The sequence below is a fragment of the Mizuhopecten yessoensis genome, unplaced genomic scaffold, assembly GCF_002113885.1.
Source record: "Mizuhopecten yessoensis strain PY_sf001 unplaced genomic scaffold, ASM211388v2 scaffold716295, whole genome shotgun sequence".
In the NCBI taxonomy this organism is placed as follows: domain Eukaryota; kingdom Metazoa; phylum Mollusca; class Bivalvia; order Pectinida; family Pectinidae; genus Mizuhopecten; species Mizuhopecten yessoensis.
The window spans coordinates 377,517-397,736 of record NW_018480045.1 but is presented as its reverse complement, the minus strand read 5'-3'; the positions used below and the strand labels follow the sequence as shown (position 1 = coordinate 397,736).

At 35.8% G+C, this 20,220-nt stretch overlaps 1 protein-coding gene across 2 annotated transcripts in view; it reads right to left on the bottom strand.

Moving 5' to 3' along the window:
* Positions 1-30: 30 nt before the first annotated feature.
* The window catches only part of LOC110442746, a 33,486-nt gene continuing 13,296 nt past the window's right edge, over positions 31-20,220 (bottom strand). For both annotated transcript variants that reach the window (XM_021486495.1, XM_021486496.1), the window contains exons 6-18: positions 18,102-18,205; positions 15,676-15,781; positions 11,664-11,765; positions 10,971-11,075; positions 10,106-10,171; positions 9,849-9,877; positions 8,794-8,851; positions 6,902-6,960; positions 6,269-6,329; positions 4,794-4,918; positions 4,115-4,280; positions 3,322-3,393; positions 31-2,412 (exon numbers count right to left, since the gene is read on the bottom strand). In XM_021486495.1, coding sequence (XP_021342170.1) covers positions 2,236-2,412; positions 3,322-3,393; positions 4,115-4,280; positions 4,794-4,918; positions 6,269-6,329; positions 6,902-6,960; positions 8,794-8,851; positions 9,849-9,877; positions 10,106-10,171; positions 10,971-11,075; positions 11,664-11,765; positions 15,676-15,781; positions 18,102-18,205 — 1,230 coding nt within the window. In that variant the 3' untranslated portion in view covers positions 31-2,235. The remainder of the gene's footprint in view (positions 2,413-3,321; positions 3,394-4,114; positions 4,281-4,793; positions 4,919-6,268; positions 6,330-6,901; positions 6,961-8,793; positions 8,852-9,848; positions 9,878-10,105; positions 10,172-10,970; positions 11,076-11,663; positions 11,766-15,675; positions 15,782-18,101; positions 18,206-20,220) is intronic.

Here is a 20,220-nt window from a genome sequence, read left to right as displayed (position 1 = left end):
AATCAAGGCTATAGTCATCCCCCCCAAAAAAACAGTTTCCAATACGTAGTTAAAAGTTTTTGGCAGTGGTAAGGATTAAGAGACAATATATCATAAAAGACAAAGAATTTCGCAACTACATTGAATTAGTCCATAATAAACATCAACATGAGTAAAAATTTAAGTAATTAAAAAAGTTCATTTAAATAAAAAAAGTAAAATTAATTAGAATTTTAAATTCAAACTGATTTATTCTAAAATTAGCTCTGCTAATTAACTGAATTGTAAAATTAACTCTGGAGAATTCATTATGTTAATTAGGGAACACAATTAAGATTGTAAGGTTGTCTACATTGAGCCTCATGTGGTGTAGTAAGGGTTATTCAAAACAGTAAAAGCAACATCTATATATAATCTATAGTCAGTTTGAATCTCTTTGTCCGAGTCTCGCCCAGTTTAAATGTGTAAACATTTCAATAGCTGAATCCTTTGATGTTCAAGATTATGGATTATGTGGTGATGACTCGAGTTGACACCGAGTTAGACTGAGGCTCAAAGGAAGATCTTGTCATAAAATAATCAAGAGTGTAAAAATGTATTGTCTTCATAACGACAAACAATTATACATAACAATAAGTAAACTATTACAAGCATTACATGCAACATGGAATATTAAAAATATATGAAACAAGTATTATCACCTGAACCAAATTCATACCAAGTATGTTAAAGCAAGGCAATTTACTTAATTCCAAAGAACCAGCTTTGATAGGGTAGCTCCAGGTATTTTGTAAAATATTAGAAGAAGCTTTCTATGGGACTTGACTAATTCAACCCAAAAGTCACACCTGAACCATACCAATCAAAGACTAGGCAAGTCCAATTTAAATATGTAGGGGTGAATGAGTTAAATAGCCAGTGAGTAGTAAGCAACAGACCCACAAATATTAAAATTAATTTTTAGAATGCACCTACAGACAAACAGTACAGGCTACCTATAGACCAAATAACCCCTGTTCATACACGCAGGGCATCAGCAGCTTTCTGAGGGATATGTGTATTACCCTGCTAATGTACAAGGAAAGAGACCAGACCTCCATCTGCCACGGCCTCAGATGATAACCCTACCACCAGGCCTAAAGCAGTTTCACAAACGCTCTTTAACTTGAGGAAAATTTTCTTGAATTACACTTTCCATAGAAAAGCATTGTTATTGAAGTTAAGTAATGCCTTTTTTTCCAATAATGATTTTTTCCCAACTGCAATACGTTTTTTCTGTGGAAAAACTCAAAGATCTTCCTAGAGCTAGGATCATTTGTGAAATTGGGTAAGGCCACAGTGTACAGTAAAAACACAATTTTTTATCAACAATACTATATAATATAACATCATAAGTCAGGAACATGCTAAAAATAACATACGTATAGACAGTAGACATGGAAACACTTTAACAGAATTAAATCTATTAACTGTACCTTTAAAGGATTTTCAGTTCTAGTACATCATAAACATATTATCCATGGAAATCACAACATGAATCGGCTACAAAGGACACTCCCTTTGTTAGCACTTTAAACAGAACATTACAAATTTAATCGTTCTAAATTAGTACAATATTGTACTTAGTCGAATAAAACGAGAATTTAACGATACCCATTTTGTCTGATCACCTTTCCATTACATTGATCCATATAAGATTTTAAAGCTGATATGCATACAATACTTTCTAATCTTACCTCAAAAATATAATTTGGCACGAAGGAATTTACTTTATCACTTTATTAACTACATTTAAAATCTATGCTGACTTGTATTTTATCACCTTCTGGAAGGTCAGTTCAAAATTCTACAGAAGAAATATATGTAAGCAACAGGTATCTTATTTTTGTCATCATAGCAAACGATATTTAGAAAGAACATTTTTGAGCAAATTTCTCTTGGTCAAATAAATCATAGTGGATATTGACCAAGCTAAATCTGATGGCAACCCAATATTAATTTGGCATTTACAAGTTTCATTTGATAAATTTAAGCAGAAATTAAAGCAAGTCAATTTGTTTTTGAAAACACGTGTCTAAAGAAAATGGCACAGAGAAATCCCATACTGATAAAATCATGGATATGCTTGTCTAGGGTAAGAGAAATCAATCTCTTTTACAGTCAATCATTTCTCACATGATAAAAAAATAAACTAATGAAAATACCACAGGGACTATCTTACATAGGTCACTGAAGACAAGTGTGACTCTGTAGCCATTAATTGGTCAGATCAAAGGGAGCACTGAGAGGGGTCTCGTCCTCCAAATCTGACGGCGACGGTGAGGGCTCATCAAACCCTCCAGTCAACGTAAATGGGGACATTCTTGTAAATGCCTGGTCATCGTTGTCTACCCCGGACAGAAACTCCATCTCTGTGTCACCAGATGGGGAAGTCTAGAAAACAGATATCAGGATCATCACATCAAAAACTACTTCTATAATATTTTAGAACGCTCTGTAAAGTACATATCATCAGTGATAAATGATTTATTGGTGAGGATTTGGCAAAGGAATTTACGTCCACCTTTGTTTAAAATGTCTACACAGTAAATGAATGAGTGGTTTGAATTCAAGATTTCTCTCAATGATGAGAGTTTTACCTGTATAAGTGAGGCTGGTATGTGATTTGCTTGTTCTACCTGTATAACTGAGGCTGATTTCTCTGCCACTCTCTCATAGAAATCTGAACTTTTTCAACAGGATGAAGAATACCACAGGGGTGGAACATTATATAGCTGTCCCAAGCTATAGTATTTAGACCCATTGTATTATATTCAGGGATTGAAGGTGCAAAATGAGGGATATGCTAGATGGACAAACAGATGATGAATAGTCCTGTGAAAATATGCACTTATTTATTTCAGTTAGTCACTCTGTCTTAAAAAGATACATATGTATAGCAAGTCTAGTTAACTTTGATGAAATAGCAAGTAAGTTATGCTCTAGATAAAATATTGTTTGAGTCAATCCAGCCAACCAACACAACAAGGTAATATATCACATCATAGATGAGTGTACATATGTAACTGGTAGGAGGGCATTCATCTGGCCCTAGTTACCATGTATACTCCCTCAACAAGGTCTCTCTTAACAAATTAATAACTAATTATAACCGTTACGGTCATATTAATGAAAGCGATGGAAAGCTGTTTTCCTCATCTGACTTTGAATTAATAAGCAGTTTCCTCTAAATTGGTGGACTAAAATACAATAACATAACTTTTGTTTTTGAAATAATGAGGGTGATCAGATTTGATTAAAGTGATGTATGTATTATGTGGGCCTTACACAGTAGACATTTACCTGAATCTCATCCTTGATCTTTCTGCTACTGAAGCTGGAGAAAGGCAGGTGTTTCATGTCATCATCCTCATCCTGGAAAAAAAATATCTCCTATAATTTGTGGTATTATATACAGGGTTAGTATAACAGAAGCCTTGTTTGTGCTTTGAGGTAAACCCACAAATTCAATATCCTTGCTAGTCAATATTCATATTTTTCGGGTTTAAATTTTCAAATACTTTTTTTCAGACCATAAATGATTTAACAATAAGAATTCTTGTTTTACCTGTATAACTGAGGCTGGTATGTAATTTGCTCTATGTGATTTGCTTGTTTTACCTGTATTACTGAGGCTGGTATGTAATTTGTTCTATGTGATTTGCTTGTTTTACCTGTTTAACTTTAGGCTGGTATGTAATTTGCTCTATGTGATTTGCTCGTTTTACCTGTATAACTGAGGCTAGTATTTGATGTGCTCAATTTACCTGTATAACTGAGGCTGGCATGTGATTTGCTCGTTTTACCTGTATAACTGAGGCTGGTAGGTAATTTGTTCTATGTGATTTGTTTGTTTTACCTGTATAACTGAGGCTGGTAGGTAATTTGTTCTATGTGATTTGCTTGTTTTACCAGTATAACTGAGGCTGGTAGGTAATTTGTTCTATGTGATTTACTTGTTTTACCTGTATAACTGAGGCTGGTAGGTAATTTGTTCTACGTGATTTGCTTGTTTTACCTGTATAACTGAGGCTAGTAATTGATGTGCTCTATTTACCAATATAACTGAGGCTGGTATTTGATGTGTTCGATTTACCTGTATAACTGAGGTTGGTATTTGATTTGGTGTTGTTGATCTACTCCTTCCTGCCTTCCTAGCATTGTCTGTCCTGCCGGCCATCATTTGCATTTTCACTTTCTCTAACATCCACTCTGGGATGGTGAAGCCGATCAGTTCCTGTGGCATCTGGTTACCATTGTCTCTGTAGCAATAAATGCCTTGTATCAGGATTTGTAATTATTCTAAAACAAATAGCTCGTATTATTTATCAGGGTGTTTGAATTGAATTTTGATACATTTAAAATAAAATGTTGGAATCTGTCAGTATCATAATCGAAAGGAAAATAACATTTTCTACTTTTTAATAGAAATGGGTGGAGTTTCATCATGACAAAATCATAGTTTACTCTTTGTCATCTACCATTGTCAAATAGCTATCTTGACATAAAGATCTTTTTTACCATACTCCTTGTCAATTTTGAAAAATAACACTTCACCATGAAATTCTATGATGTCCTTCAGTAGTAAAATGTCAATATGACCTTTTCTACAGTGGCCTTGACCTTACCTGTATTCATTATCCTCTACAATCTCCTCAGCATCTTTCACCAGAAAATGTCACATGAACATAACGGCTAATACCTTGACCTTATTTTTTTTTATCTTCTACCGCCATATGTAAACATGACCTGTATTACTATGACCTTGACCTTACCTGTATTCGTCATCCTTGGCCAGTTCCTTGACGTCCTCCAGTAGTAGCATGTAGGCCTTGCCCCCGGTGGCAGGCATGTGATGGTTCTCATACAGCCACTGTTTGTCATCTTGGTCTCCAGAAAACTGAAACAGTACAGTTTACATGCCGCGGTCATCAAAATACATATTTTTGAGAATATACAAAGTATAAAGAACATTACAGCCGACGATTCAATCTATACCGATACGGGCAGATCAAGAGCTATTGGGTTTCATACCTGAGTAAATAAAAGATTATAATCTATGGTTTGATGCAAGTTGAAAGTATTGAGGAAATATTTTGTTGAATTCCTCATAATTCTATATGAGATTATAGTTTAAACTATAGATGTCCACAAGTACTCACTCAGGTAGTGATCATCAATGCACATGTCAAGTTTGGTTGGTCTAGCACTTACAGTTTCAGAGAAACTATCTTAAATGCAGAATCTTAATATTGATGGAGATGTTGACAAAGTCAATGGACCATGAAAGGAAGACTGCATCCAGCATTTGATATATGGGTTAAGATGTACGACCTCAGATGCATCTATGGTCCAAGTTTGGTTGGTCTAGCACTTACAGTTTCAGAGAAACTATCTTAAATGCAAAATCTTAATATTGATGGAGATGTTGACAAAGTCAATGGACCATGAAAGGTAGACTGCATCCAGCATTTGATATATGGGTTAAGATGTACGACCTAAGATGCATCTATGGTCCAAGTTTGGTTGCTCTAGCACTTATACTTTCAGTGAAACTACCTTAAACGCCAAAACATTAGGTTGACGCCGCCGGCAAAAAAGCAACACCTTAGTCTCGCTTCCGCAAATTTGTGGCGCCGAGACAAAAACATATTATTGAATGGAAACATTGTGGACCACTAGTGGTGTCTGGGAAACTTATGTCAACTTTTCGCTGTGATATTACTTGAAGTGATTACAATGTATACATCAGTACTGAAGCATTTACTTTCCTATGAAAATATCATTTAAAGCTACACTAAGAGAAACAGTTCCAGAAAAAAAGATGAAATTTTCAACTGCTTTCATCATTTTCATGCATCAGTTTTTCAACAGAAAGTGTCCTGTCCTCCCAGTGCTGTACTGTATGCCAGGAAAATTTTGCTCTTCTCATTTGATACCCGTGTTCATTTTATTGTTTGAATATGTTCGCTTCAAAAATAAATTCACCCTCATAGCGGAGGGCGAAAAAAGGCAAACATCTATGCAGTCTTTCGATGAAGTACGGCGAAAATTACAGTACATTTTGTCACTAACACAGCACCAGTCCACAGTTTGGTGAACTAAATACTTCTTAAAGCTAACCTTATAATTCTGAGTGTGAAAATATTCCTTTTTAGTTAATACACGGTAATATGAATTGCAAATTTTTACACAGCAGTGCATAGCATAATTTGTTCATTACCTTGATATTTAAAATGGGGTTACTTACTTTGAAGAGATCTGGGTGTTTGATATAAATCCTTCCTCTTGTGGCTCCTAGTCCGAGTGCTCTATAAACAGAACACAACTCAATAAGGACATGCTCGGTAATACGTCAAACAATTCCATACAAGTAATAATGATTTTGCCACTGAATTATCCAGAATTTACATAAGGTATTTGAGCCATTTTTATAATCATCTTGAATAAAATTTAGAAAACATTATCTAGACATCAGGGCCTGTATTCATGAAACCGTTCTCATGCTCAAGTAAGGAATTTGTGCTCAAGCCAAATTTCTTGTTTTAGTTATAAATTCATAAACAAATCTATTTTTTTCAATGATTTGGAAAAACATTGAAGAGATTTCAAGCCAAAAACTGTTTTCAATGTTTACATTTGACATTTTGATCGTTTGACAAGATTTAACCGAGTTACAAGATAGTAGGTTTGAGCACAGAATCCATGCTTGAGCATGAGAACGGTTTCATGAATAAGGGCCCAGGACCTCTATTTAAACACATTTACACACTCAGATAGTTTACAATGTGGATGTTTTACATTCACAGACTATATGGTACGTTGTATTTGAGGTAATGTGATAACTTAAAGAATGTCAGGATCTTAATTTGAAATTTCTTACTTGTTTGCTCGAGCTCCCATTATAAATAATGTATTTATATTAATCCTCTCCTGGTCCCACTAAAATCAAAACAAAAAATAGTTTTTAGAATGATAAAACATTTGAATTTAGAAATTATCATATGACCATTTTGATATCACACCCCATATCAGCCAGAGAGTCCTGATATTGGGACTCGAGGGCTGATTGGGGGTGTGATATCAAAATGGTTGTATCATAAACTTTTTATCATGTTTTTTTCCTTTAAAATAGACAAAACATACACAAAAAAAAATATTTCTTTATTTTATTTATATTCATAAAAATGGTTACAAAAACAATGATGTATATAAACAAAACAGTTACAATTATACGTAAAAAGTCAACATTTAGAAATTCACAAATTCCTACAAAATGATATGGTTATTAAAATTTGGGTGGGACTTTGTAAATCAACCTTTAAATTATTTTCCATGAAACCGCAGTTATTCCATGCCAACAATTTGTTAACATTAAAAGTAGACAGCATTAAGCGGAAGCGGCACAATCCGGAAATTTGGGAGGGGGTGTGATATCACTTTTCTAGGGGGTGAAATATCACTTATCTAGGGGGTGTGATATCACTTTTCTAGGGGGGGGGGGGGGGGGGGGTGATATCACCCAGGCTGATATCAACTTGTGGAAATTTTAAACTTATTACACATACAAAAAGGGTGTTATTATTAGTAAACATTTATCATATGAATACTGTGTTATGCAGTGTCATGATAACATATATCGCCAGAGGCTCGCAAACATGAAAAATCCAAAACTTGTATCATAAATCTAATATGAAGGGATACTTCAGATCATATGGTATGTTGCTACCCTGGCGGTATTAAAGCACTAAATGTTGTAATTGTAACACTGATCATAGCTAATGAAATTCTAGGTAATATCAGACAAAGAGCAGCAAAGCCTACGGCAGTGTGTGGGCTTACAGTCAAAATCACAGTAGGTACAAACTCTGCTGGCAACAGCTGTTGTGTATTTGAGCAAGACACTCAACTTATTAAGAGTGGAGCACAAAATATTGTCTTAATTGGGTTTATGCTCATTCAAATGGTTTGATACTGAAAATGAGCAGGTAAAAACATAGACCCACCACAACAAGAATACAAGGACAACCTCCATCACTAATAGAGGCGACATATATGTGGAGGCAGGGTTCCTTACTCAGTGGAATGTACCACGCTTCCTGGACTGGGATACAGGGTGAGCAGTAGAGGTACAATGTACTCATATTGTTCAGGGGTAAGAGTAAATGGTTGAAGTAGAGATGGTTGGAGTAAATGGTTGAAGTAGGGCTGGTTGGAGTAAATGGTTGAAGTAGAGCTGGTTGGAGTAAATGGTTGAAGTAGGGCTGGTTGGAGTAAATGGTTGAAGTAGAGCTGGTTGGAGTAAATGGTTGAAGTAGGGCTGGTTGGAGTAAATGAAGTAGGGCTGGTTGGAGTAAATGGTTTAAGTAGAGCTGGTTGGAGTAAATGGTTGAAGTAGGGCTGGTTGGAGTAAATGGTTGAAGTAGAGCTGGTTGGAGTAAATGGTTGAAGTAGGGCTGGTTGGAGTAAATGGTTGAAGTAGGGCTGATTGGAGTAAATGGTTGAAGTAGGGCAGGTTGGAGTAAATGGTTGAAGTAGGGCTGGTTGGAGTAAATGGTTGAAGTAGGGCTGGTTGGAGTAAATTGTTGAAGTAGAGCTGGTTGGAGTAGGGCTGGTTGGAGTAGGGCTGGTTGTAGTAAATGGTTGAAGTAGAGCTGGTTGGAGTAGGGCTGGTTGGAGTATATGGTTGGAGTAGGGCTGGTTGGAGGAAAGCTGGTTGGAGTAGGGCTGGTTGGAGTAGGGCTGGTTGGAGTAGAGCTATTAACTATGGCTTACCTTAGGACCTTCTCTTTTCACTGCATCATTGTTCTTCAGCTTGGAGGGAGTGGAACGACTGCAAAAAACACCCCAACAAAATATTTATAAACGAAACCATGATCGGATATCCATGTCTGAAAGTGGTACGGTAACCTGGAATAGCTGTGATCAAGTTTGAAATAGTTCTCGGATACCTGGGGCTGATCTAATAGACTGCTTAAAACATTTAGTGTATTTCGACACTCAATGGGAGTCTATTAAGAGCATCTATTAGATTAACCTCAAAAATTCAAGTTCTGGAACAGGGTATGGTACAGACCATTCATCAGACAAGAGAATGATCCTAAAATTCTGCAATCCTTATTACCATCTGAATGAATCCCTGTAATGTTCGACATTTGTCGTCTGTATACATTGTGAGCATGACATGACAAAATCAGTTTCTGTCATTGAACTGTATGTTGTTTGACTCCTGGTGCCATATAAGTGTTAACTTTGGACAGGACACTTAACCTTAGTTGTTTTTTAATTGTAACTAGCTGCTAATGAATTGACTCTTTGCCGACTGAATAATTGCAATAATTGTCTCCCCTATACCGAGACATTGAGCCATATAACAGCATTTTACCATTTTAAGTTTAAATCCAATGTTTATCTAATTCCAAACTATTACGTTTTGGCACAATCAATTTCATCTATGATCTAAGTTCAATTTTCACTTTAAAACTGTCTGTAAACTTTGTGAAATATCTATACTTGTTGTCCAATTAAATAAAATCACCGAAAGCATGAAAATATGGGCTGTGTGAAATTGGCTTAATATTTGTAAAATTCCCATTTTGAAACATAAAGCTGGTGTCACTATATGAGTTGGTGTCTACACAGGAACATGTACCAGGAATTGTGGGTAGTGATGAAATGAACTTATATTTAGAAAACAAAATGTTCTTCTGACATCTTTACCAGTCAGTATGTATGGTGACCAGTGGGAAGTGTTAAGCACAGGCCTTTTCGTAGCTCGCAAAGAGATAATGTGTACCATACTCCGGAGATTAACACAAGGTTATACTTACCCAGATACAAGTGGAGGTCTTCCCTTTTTCTGAAAATCAAAACAATCCTTTTTATAAATAGCTGTTTACATAGTTTTAGATAAAAAAACTCACATGAAAATACTTTATATTGGATTTTCCATGTATGATATATAATTATGATTTCTTAGAATATCCCAAATACATGTATCACATTTTATTACATGTATTACTTTAGTAGGTTTAATTTCCAATTGCATACTATCTGATAAAATTGTGTTAGATGATTTTTTACGCACCCGTCTTGGTGCATGGCTTTTTTCTGAATCTGTGTCCGAGGGTTTTCTCTTTCTTCCAAAAGGTACCTAAAATCATAATTAATGAGTATTTTAAAATCAGCCAAAGATACATTTTAAATTGTAATCCATTTGAACTTTGATACAACATACCACGTCGACATCTTGGTCATTAACTTCTAATCTGTAATACTGATTATTTACAGTGAAAGCATGTTTTAAGTCCTCTCCTTCTATTGTCACCTCACTAACCGCCATCATGAATCATTGGCCCAGCTGTTCAAAAAGTGATTAGCCTAATCAGTGATTAGCCTGATCAGTGATTAGCCTAATAAGTGATTAGCCTAATCAGTGGCCCAAATTGTATTTGTTTGTGTATCTTTAACACACAACCATTAACTGAGTAACTTTTCCAGAGAGAAAATGTTTTAGTAGAGTAAAATTACACACACAAATATGAGTTTTTACCTTGTATCTTGCCCAGGTTATTAGAGGTTGAAAAAGGTTGTTAAACAGCAATTAAACCAATGACCTTTTGAACTACTTGGCCCAGGTATCATTTTCCTTATTTACTTAACATTTTCTTTTTATATATCTCGATCCCTCGATGTAATGCCAAACCCCTTTATAACACCAAAGTTTCTCAAGACAAATAGTTGCAGTATATACAAGGTTTAACTACATGTGTACAACAATTCTGTATTCTTAGCATGACTCCATTTATTACACACCCTTAAATGACCTTAGCTGTTGATAGAACCTTAAACCCTATAAAACCATTTATTATGCAGAAGTACAAAATCAAGCAGACTCCAACTCATCATTGAAACCACAGCCCTGGCCACACCTGATGTTTTGATACACTTACTCTACTGCGACTGCCTGTGCTCCCGTTTTCGGACACGTTGTCAGGGATGTCCCGGGTCGGGGTGACACTGCAGCGACCTTGGTCTGTTAGGTACATCTTTTTGGCCTGCAAATATTGACAAAATGTTGGAGAATCGAATGTTACAATGAACAGTTGAATTTTAAAATTTCAGTTACATTCATTTCAATCCACACTTAAGGATCCCTGTCCAACTGCACGGTGGTTTTTCCTATACACAGTAGCCTCCCCTTAACTGCCACTTGGATCTATATTAAGCACAGTTGGGTCAGAACACTTCTGTTGACCAGGTAGCTCAATTAGTTAGAGCGCTAGTACAGTGTATAATAATCTGTAGTCCAGGGTTCGAATCCCGGTCTAGCCCCAATTAAATTTTACACTCGGAACACTGTTGTTGATTCCATTTTGTTTATTTCCTTTTAATTGATTTTTCATACAAGTTCCTCAAGGGGTGGTTTTCTTTTCAGAATTAATTTATCAAAGCTATAGTCCTACCAGAGAAAATAGTCTCCAATACTTCGTTACAGTTTCTGGCAATGGTACGGGGATCCTTAATATTGTTATATGTTACACCATTCATACATTTACCATGTCCTTAAATGATTACAGCTGTTAATAGGATTTAAAACACAAAAAACAAAAACAATTATTTAATCATTATACAGTGTTACTGACCTCTTCCAACATCTGTCGACACACAGCTTGTATGTGTTCCTCACCAACGGCTGCACTTCCACTGTTCTCTTTGATGTTATCAATACCAGGCTTAAAAAATTTCTGAAATTAATGAAAAGTATACATGTCTTAGGTTTTTTCTCAGAAAGATTGTCAATTATCATGGTCCGACATTTTGAAAAGACAGAATTTTCTCAGGATCTGTTTGTTTGTACACAGAACTTGACAGATGAAAAAATAACTATTTATTCTTAATTAATAATAGATGCAAAATAGGTATTTGTGTTGCTATATGAATTGATTCAACAGCTGACCTAAAGATATTAAATAAATCAAAATAAACAAAGCTAGATAAACACCATTGTCTAACGGTATTTATAATGATATAAATCTGCTGAATGCATTGTTAGATATGATTTGATAGGTTATAAACCAAACAGAAGTGAAGCCCACCTCAACGTATTGTTGTATAACATTTTAGATATGATTTGATAGGTTATAAACCAAATAGAAGTGGAGCCCACCTCAACGTATTGTTGTATAACATTTTAGATATGATTTGATAGGTTATAAACCAAATAGAAGTGGAGCCCACCTCAACGTATTGTTGTATAACATTTTAGATATGATTTGATAGGTTATAAACCAAATAGAAGTGGAGCCCACCTCAACGTATTGTTGTATAACATTTTAGATATGATTTGATAGGTTATAAACCAAATAGAAGTGGAGCCCACCTCAACGTATTGTTGTATAACATTTTAGATATGATTTGATAGGTTATAAACCAAATAGAAGTGGAGCCCACCTCAACGTATTGTTGTATAACATTTTAGATATGATTTGATAGGTTATAAACCAAATAGAAGTGGAGCCCACCTCAACGTATTGTTGTATAACATTTTAGATATGATTTGATAGGTTATAAACCAAATAGAAGTGAAGCCCACCTCAACGTATTGTTGTATAACATTTTAGATATGATTTGATAGGTTATAAACCAAATAGAAGTGAAGCCCACCTCAACGTATTGTTGTATAACATTTTAGATATGATTTGATAGGTTATAAACCAAATAGAAGTGAAGCCCACCTCAACGTATTGTTGTATAACATTTTAGATATGATTTGATAGGTTATAAACCAAATAGAAGTGAAGCCCACCTCAACGTATTGTTGTATAACATTTTAGATATGATTTGATAGGTTATAAACCAAATAGAAGTGAAGCCCACCTCAACGTATTGTTGTATAACATTTTAGATATGATTTGATAGGTTATAAACCAAATAGAAGTGAAGCCCACCTCAACGTATTGTTGTATAACATTTTAGATATGATTTGATAGGTTATAAACCAAATAGAAGTGAAGCCCACCTCAACGTATTGTTGTATAACATTTTAGATATGATTTGATAGGTTATAAACCAAATAGAAGTGAAGCCCACCTCAACGTATTGTTGTATAACATTTTAGATATGATTTGATAGGTTATAAACCAAATAGAAGTGAAGCCCACCTCAACGTATTGTTGTATAACATTTTAGATATGATTTGATAGGTTATAAACCAAATAGAAGTGAAGCCCACCTCAACGTATTGTTGTATAACATTTTAGATATGATTTGATAGGTTATAAACCAAATAGAAGTGAAGCCCACCTCAACGTATTGTTGTATAACATTTTAGATATGATTTGATAGGTTATAAACCAAATAGAAGTGAAGCCCACCTCAACGTATTGTTGTATAACATTTTAGATATGATTTGATAGGTTATAAACCAAATAGAAGTGAAGCCCACCTCAACGTATTGTTGTATGATAACATTTTAGATATGATTTGATAGGTTATAAACCAAATAGAAGTGGAGCCCACCTCAACGTATTGTTGTATAACATTTTAGATATGATTTGATAGGTTATAAACCAAATAGAAGTGAAGCCCACCTCAACGTATTGTTGTATGATAACATTTTAGATATGATTTGATAGGTTATAAACCAAATAGAAGTGGAGCCCACCTCAACGTATTGTTGTATAACATTTTAGATATGATTTGATAGGTTATAAACCAAATAGAAGTGGAGCCCACCTCAACGTATTGTTGTATAACATTTTAGATATGATTTGATAGGTTATAAACCAAATAGAAGTGGAGCCCACCTCAACGTATTGTTGTATAACATTTTAGATATGATTTGATAGGTTATAAACCAAATAGAAGTGGAGCCCACCTCAACGTATTGTTGTATAACATTTTAGATATGATTTGATAGGTTATAAACCAAATAGAAGTGGAGCCCACCTCAACGTATTGTTGTATAACATTTTAGATATGATTTGATAGGTTATAAACCAAATAGAAGTGGAGCCCACCTCAACGTATTGTTGTATAACATTTTAGATATGATTTGATAGGTTATAAACCAAATAGAAGTGGAGCCCACCTCAACGTATTGTTGTATAACATTTTAGATATGATTTGATAGGTTATAAACCAAATAGAAGTGGAGCCCACCTCAACGTATTGTTGTATAACATTTTAGATATGATTTGATAGGTTATAAACCAAATAGAAGTGGAGCCCACCTCAACGTATTGTTGTATAACATTTTAGATATGATTTGATAGGTTATAAACCAAATAGAAGTGGAGCCCACCTCAACGTATTGTTGTATAACATTTTAGATATGATTTGATAGGTTATAAACCAAATAGAAGTGGAGCCCACCTCAACGTATTGTTGTATAACATTTTAGATATGATTTGATAGGTTATAAACCAAATAGAAGTGGAGCCCACCTCAACGTATTGTTGTATAACATTTTAGATATGATTTGATAGGTTATAAACCAAATAGAAGTGGAGCCCACCTCAACGTATTGTTGTATAACATTTTAGATATGATTTGATAGGTTATAAACCAAATAGAAGTGGAGCCCACCTCAACGTATTGTTGTATAACATTTTAGATATGATTTGATAGGTTATAAACCAAATAGAAGTGGAGCCCACCTCAACGTATTGTTGTATAACATTTTAGATATGATTTGATAGGTTATAAACCAAATAGAAGTGAAGCCCACCTCAACGTATTGTTGTATGATAACATTTTAGATATGATTTGATAGGTTATAAACCAAATAGAAGTGGAGCCCACCTCAACGTATTGTTGTATAACATTTTAGATATGATTTGATAGGTTATAAACCAAATAGAAGTGGAGCCCACCTCAACGTATTGTTGTATAACATTTTAGATATGATTTGATAGGTTATAAACCAAATAGAAGTGGAGCCCACCTCAACGTATTGTTGTATAACATTTTAGATATGATTTGATAGGTTATAAACCAAATAGAAGTGGAGCCCACCTCAACGTATTGTTGTATAACATTTTAGATATGATTTGATAGGTTATAAACCAAATAGAAGTGGAGCCCACCTCAACGTATTGTTGTATAACATTTTAGATATGATTTGATAGGTTATAAACCAAATAGAAGTGGAGCCCACCTCAACGTATTGTTGTATAACATTTTAGATATGATTTGATAGGTTATAAACCAAATAGAAGTGGAGCCCACCTCAACGTATTGTTGTATAACATTTTAGATATGATTTGATAGGTTATAAACCAAATAGAAGTGAAGCCCACCTCAACGTATTGTTGTATAACATTTTAGATATGATTTGATAGGTTATAAACCAAATAGAAGTGAAGCCCACCTCAACGTATTGTTGTATAACATTTTAGATATGATTTGATAGGTTATAAACCAAATAGAAGTGAAGCCCACCTCAACGTATTGTTGTATAACATTTTAGATATGATTTGATAGGTTATAAACCAAATAGAAGTGAAGCCCACCTCAACGTATTGTTGTATAACATTTTAGATATGATTTGATAGGTTATAAACCAAATAGAAGTGAAGCCCACCTCAACGTATTGTTGTATAACATTTTAGATATGATTTGATAGGTTATAAACCAAATAGAAGTGGAGCCCACCTCAACGTATTGTTGTATGATAACATCAATCTCCTTGTTGATGAACCGCTGTAGATTTTGTCGCAGTAGATCCAGTGACTTTGCAGGACTCACTATACAGCCAGACCTGTTAGAGCAATACAATATTATTTAAGGTTTTAGTGTTTGTACATGCATATATTTTTAAAAATAATACTTTGTGTGACATAATTTTTTCATGAAAAAAAAAACATAATTTCAAAACAGACAGATAACACTTCAGGAAGTTAGTAAATGTAATATATTCTATATAGGAAATACAATTTTACTGATTAATTATCGAATATGATAAACACATATCCTATTCTGTGCTATCTGAACCGTTACCAGATTAATTTTCTTACTTTTTTTCTTATTTTTCTTCCATTTTTCATTTTGTGGCTTTTATGGGTAATCCTAGGTAAATGGAACTCACCACCACTCCTATTATGCGACCTATTTATTTATAAATACCTTCATTTACTAAAAAAAGTCTGTCTCATTTTATAGCAATATCTGCCTTTTTTTACAGTGTATCAGACTATTTGTTTTTTTTAGATTTTTATACTCTGTGATATATGTCAATGATTGAATTAAAAAACCTTTTATTAGGTCAGATCTATTATTATTCTCTGTCTTAATACAAAATACTCTTTTTTATTTACAAGCTGCATTGTGATTTTAATTATACATTTTATTCTAAATTGTGCGATCTTGTAATACCATGCTTATTTTACCTGAATAAATATTATTATTAACCATATTTTTCTGACCATAAACCCATGCCTAATAAGTTACTCCATCTATTGCAGTTCATTAGAAATACCAAACAATGTTATTTCATTGTCCTGTAATAAGCTTAAGCCCGACCACCTAGTTTGAGTAAGCAATTTTGTGTTGGCTCCTGGTCTCATTGCAGGTAGAAAACTGCAGGGGCCTGTTTGTTTATTTGGCATAATCGGTTTGTCCGTCTTTAAAAGTGTCATTTTACCGTATAAATCCTGGTAGACTTGCAAAGCAGCATCATATTATTAGGTCCGAACTTATTCAATAAACGAACAACTGTGGTCCAACTGTTTAAACGAAACCGGCCCAGGACAGTGTAACACTGACATCCTGTAACTTAACATAATTTTGTAGCTCCAGGAAATGTATATTGTTGTTGAGTATTAATTATTTTGTCTCTATTGTATATGCAAGGTATACTTTTCTTTTCATTTGGTTTGCTTGTGTTTTACGTCCCATTAACAGCTATGGTCATTTAAGGACGTGCCAGGTTTTGGTGGTGGAGGAAAGTTGGAGTTCCAGGAGAAAAACCACTGACCTACGGCCAGTACCTGGCGACTGTCTCACGTAGGTCTCGAAACCACGACCCATTGGTGGAGGGCTAGTGGTAGCAGAATGACAGACGCCTTAACCATCTGGCCATCGCGACCCAGTGGTGGTGGGCTTGTGAAAGCAGAATGTCAGACGCCTTAACCACTTGGCCACCGCGACCCAGTGGTGGATGCCTAGTGGTAGCAGAATGTCAGACCCCTTAACCACTAAACCCCACAACCCAGTGGTGGAGGGCTAGTGGTAGCAGAATGTAAGACGCCTTAACCCCCTGGCCATCGCGACCCAGTGGTGGAGGGCTAGTAGTAGCAGAATGTCAGATGCCTTAACCACTTGGGCACCGCGACCCAGTGGTGGAGGGCTAGTAGTAGCAGAATGTCAGATGCCTTAACCATTTGGCCACTCCGACCCGGTGGTGGAGGGCTAGTCGTAGCAGAATGTCAGATGCCTTAACCCCCTGTCCACCGCGACCCGGTGGTGGAGGTCTAGTGGTAGAAAAATGTCATATGCCTTAACCACTTGGCCACTGCGACCCGGGGGTGGAGGGCTAGTGGTAGCAGAATGTCAGATGCCTTAACCACTTGGGCACCGCGATCCAGTGGTGGAGAGCTAGTGGTAGCAGAATGTCAGACGCCTTAACCACTTGGCCACCGCGACCCAGGGGTGGAGGGCTAGTGGTAGCAGAATGTCAGATGCCTTAACCACTTGGGCACCGCCATCCAGTGGTGGAGAGCTAGTGGTAGCAGAATGTCAGACGCCTTAACCACTTGGCCACCGCGACCCAGGGGTGGAGGGCTAGTGGTAGCAGAATGTCAGACGCCTTAACCACCTGGCCACCTCGACCCCACTTTTCTTTTCAGAAATGATTTATCAAAGCAATAGTTTTGCCTGAAAAATAGGTTTCCAAAGGATTGTTTCAGATTTTGGCAGTGGTACAGGGACCCTTGGCATTGTCATATCTGACCAAACCCTAACTCCCCTTTGTTGTAAAAGTTTAGCAAAGTAATTATAAATGCTCCACAATATATACCTCCTTTCAATTTTTTAAAACATCAAATGATGTCATTATTACCATCGCCTCTACTAATACTTACTTAGCTCGCTGTACTGCGACGGAGTGGGCCCTATAGGAAGAGCGGTATATGGAGGTGGTAGGAAGGTTGGCAAGGTTTTGTAATCGCATGTTAAAAGGATTAGGCTGAAATAAAAAAATAACAGATGAATTACAGATACAAATGCTTCTACTGTTACATATATATTTATCATATGTTCCTGTATGTAGTTAGTTACTTTTCAATACGTTAAAAAGACACTTGGTGAGCATTGTGTCTTCATACAATTTGAAAATAAACTCTAGTAACAAGGAAATGACAACCAATCACCACTTGGTGAACCTGTATTTATTAGTTATACAGGACTAACAGGTCACCTTGTAATCTGTGATCGATTAAGGGAAAGCAAAGAAAAGGCATAAAAGGAATACTGGGCTTATTTCTGAATTTGATGTTATATACTGGCTTCAGGAGGAATTTCCAGAAAGGACTCTCATTTGTATAATCTGTTTCACAATTCACAAGGTAGAGGGCAGACATGATGCGATGCCCGGTCTATCAATGGTGATAGGTGTTTAACAAGGGAAGGGGCAGGCTCATGATCAGTACCCTGTTATTACTATGAAACTAGTCCCCAGGGGAGGGGATGGACCCAAAGGTTGATCCTAGTTAGAATCATTGTTGTATCTATTTCTTAATACCAAACCAAAATGTATGTTGTTTTACAATGGAGCAGGCTATATTTCAGAACCCCTCTGCTGGTACCCCATCATGGCTACCGGCTATGGACCCCAGTGGACCTGCACGCTCATACTGTATATCCCCTGACAGTGTTGATGGGAGGAGTCCCCTTGGCCCAAGGATGCTCCAATTCAAATTTGGTTATAATATCTTATCCATACAAAAAGAGAATTATTGTAAAGATTTATCTATAAGGCCCAATCCTTCTGCACCAAACAGGGCCACACCCTCAGTTTATACAACATTGAGTGATTATGGCTCAACAATGCTTCAGATCAAATTTATTTAATCAAATTCCACTTAGCTGTTCTAAACTGGTAACATCTTAGATATAACAAGAGGCCCATGGGCCTTAACGGTCACCTGAGTCCTACAGTATTTATTTTTGTTGTTGAAATATGAATTGGAGATAATGATTTCTCCCAACCCTTCACAGGTGTGTCTCCCATTTTAGCCGGGAAAGATCAGCTTGTCATCCCCTAGGGGGAGATAGCCTCGTGCCAATTAACACGTGTTCAATTGTGATGTCATTAAAATGCGTCATCGGTAATTGTGAATCAAAAGTGAATGACAATATTGTTTACAAACATGGCAGACTACTGTCAGTGGAGCTGTGACTGAAATAATAGGATGGGAGAAAAATAGTCATCCCCTCCCTAGCCGAGGGTTAGACAACCCAAAACATCACCCCGAGGGTTGGAGATTTCTCTGCCACACCCTCAAGGTAGGGAAAGATTATATTAGACAATCATTCCTACCAATTTGACTAAAAAATAATTAAGTATAACGTGAAGTTAAGTTTGTCAGGACCATTTTAGTAAAATCGGCCTATTAGAACTTAATTTTAAGTTTGAAATAAAAATAAATAAAAATGGCGGCCGTGGCGGCCATATTGTATCTTTGATTGGCCCGGAAAACAAAGTACACTTTGCCAGGACCATAAGTCGATCATTCCAACCAAGTTTCAGTTAAATTAGCCCAGTAGAACTTGACTTTAAGTTTGAAATAGTTTTTTCAAAACAGCAGCTGTGGTGGCCATATTGGAATTTTGATTGACCCAAAAAATAGCAACACTTGGTCAGGGGGACGTCAGTAACATTCCCATGAAGTATCAATGAAATCCCTTTGCCAGTATTTCAGCTCAAGTTGAAAATGTAAAATGTAAACGGACGATGCACGACTGACGACGACAGACGAAGACAGATAACAACAGGTCACTTGAGCTAAAGCTCAGGTGACCTAAAAAGTTGATAGACTGATGGAGGAAACTATACCTGGGCATAAACTCTCAATGATTTTAAGGATAGGTGAGCTAAAAATGACAGCTTACAGAAGGAGATGCTATAATTTCTTTCTGTTTCTTTAGGATGTAATTACTGGCATATTTTAAAAATTCATCAAAAATAGACAAAACATCAAA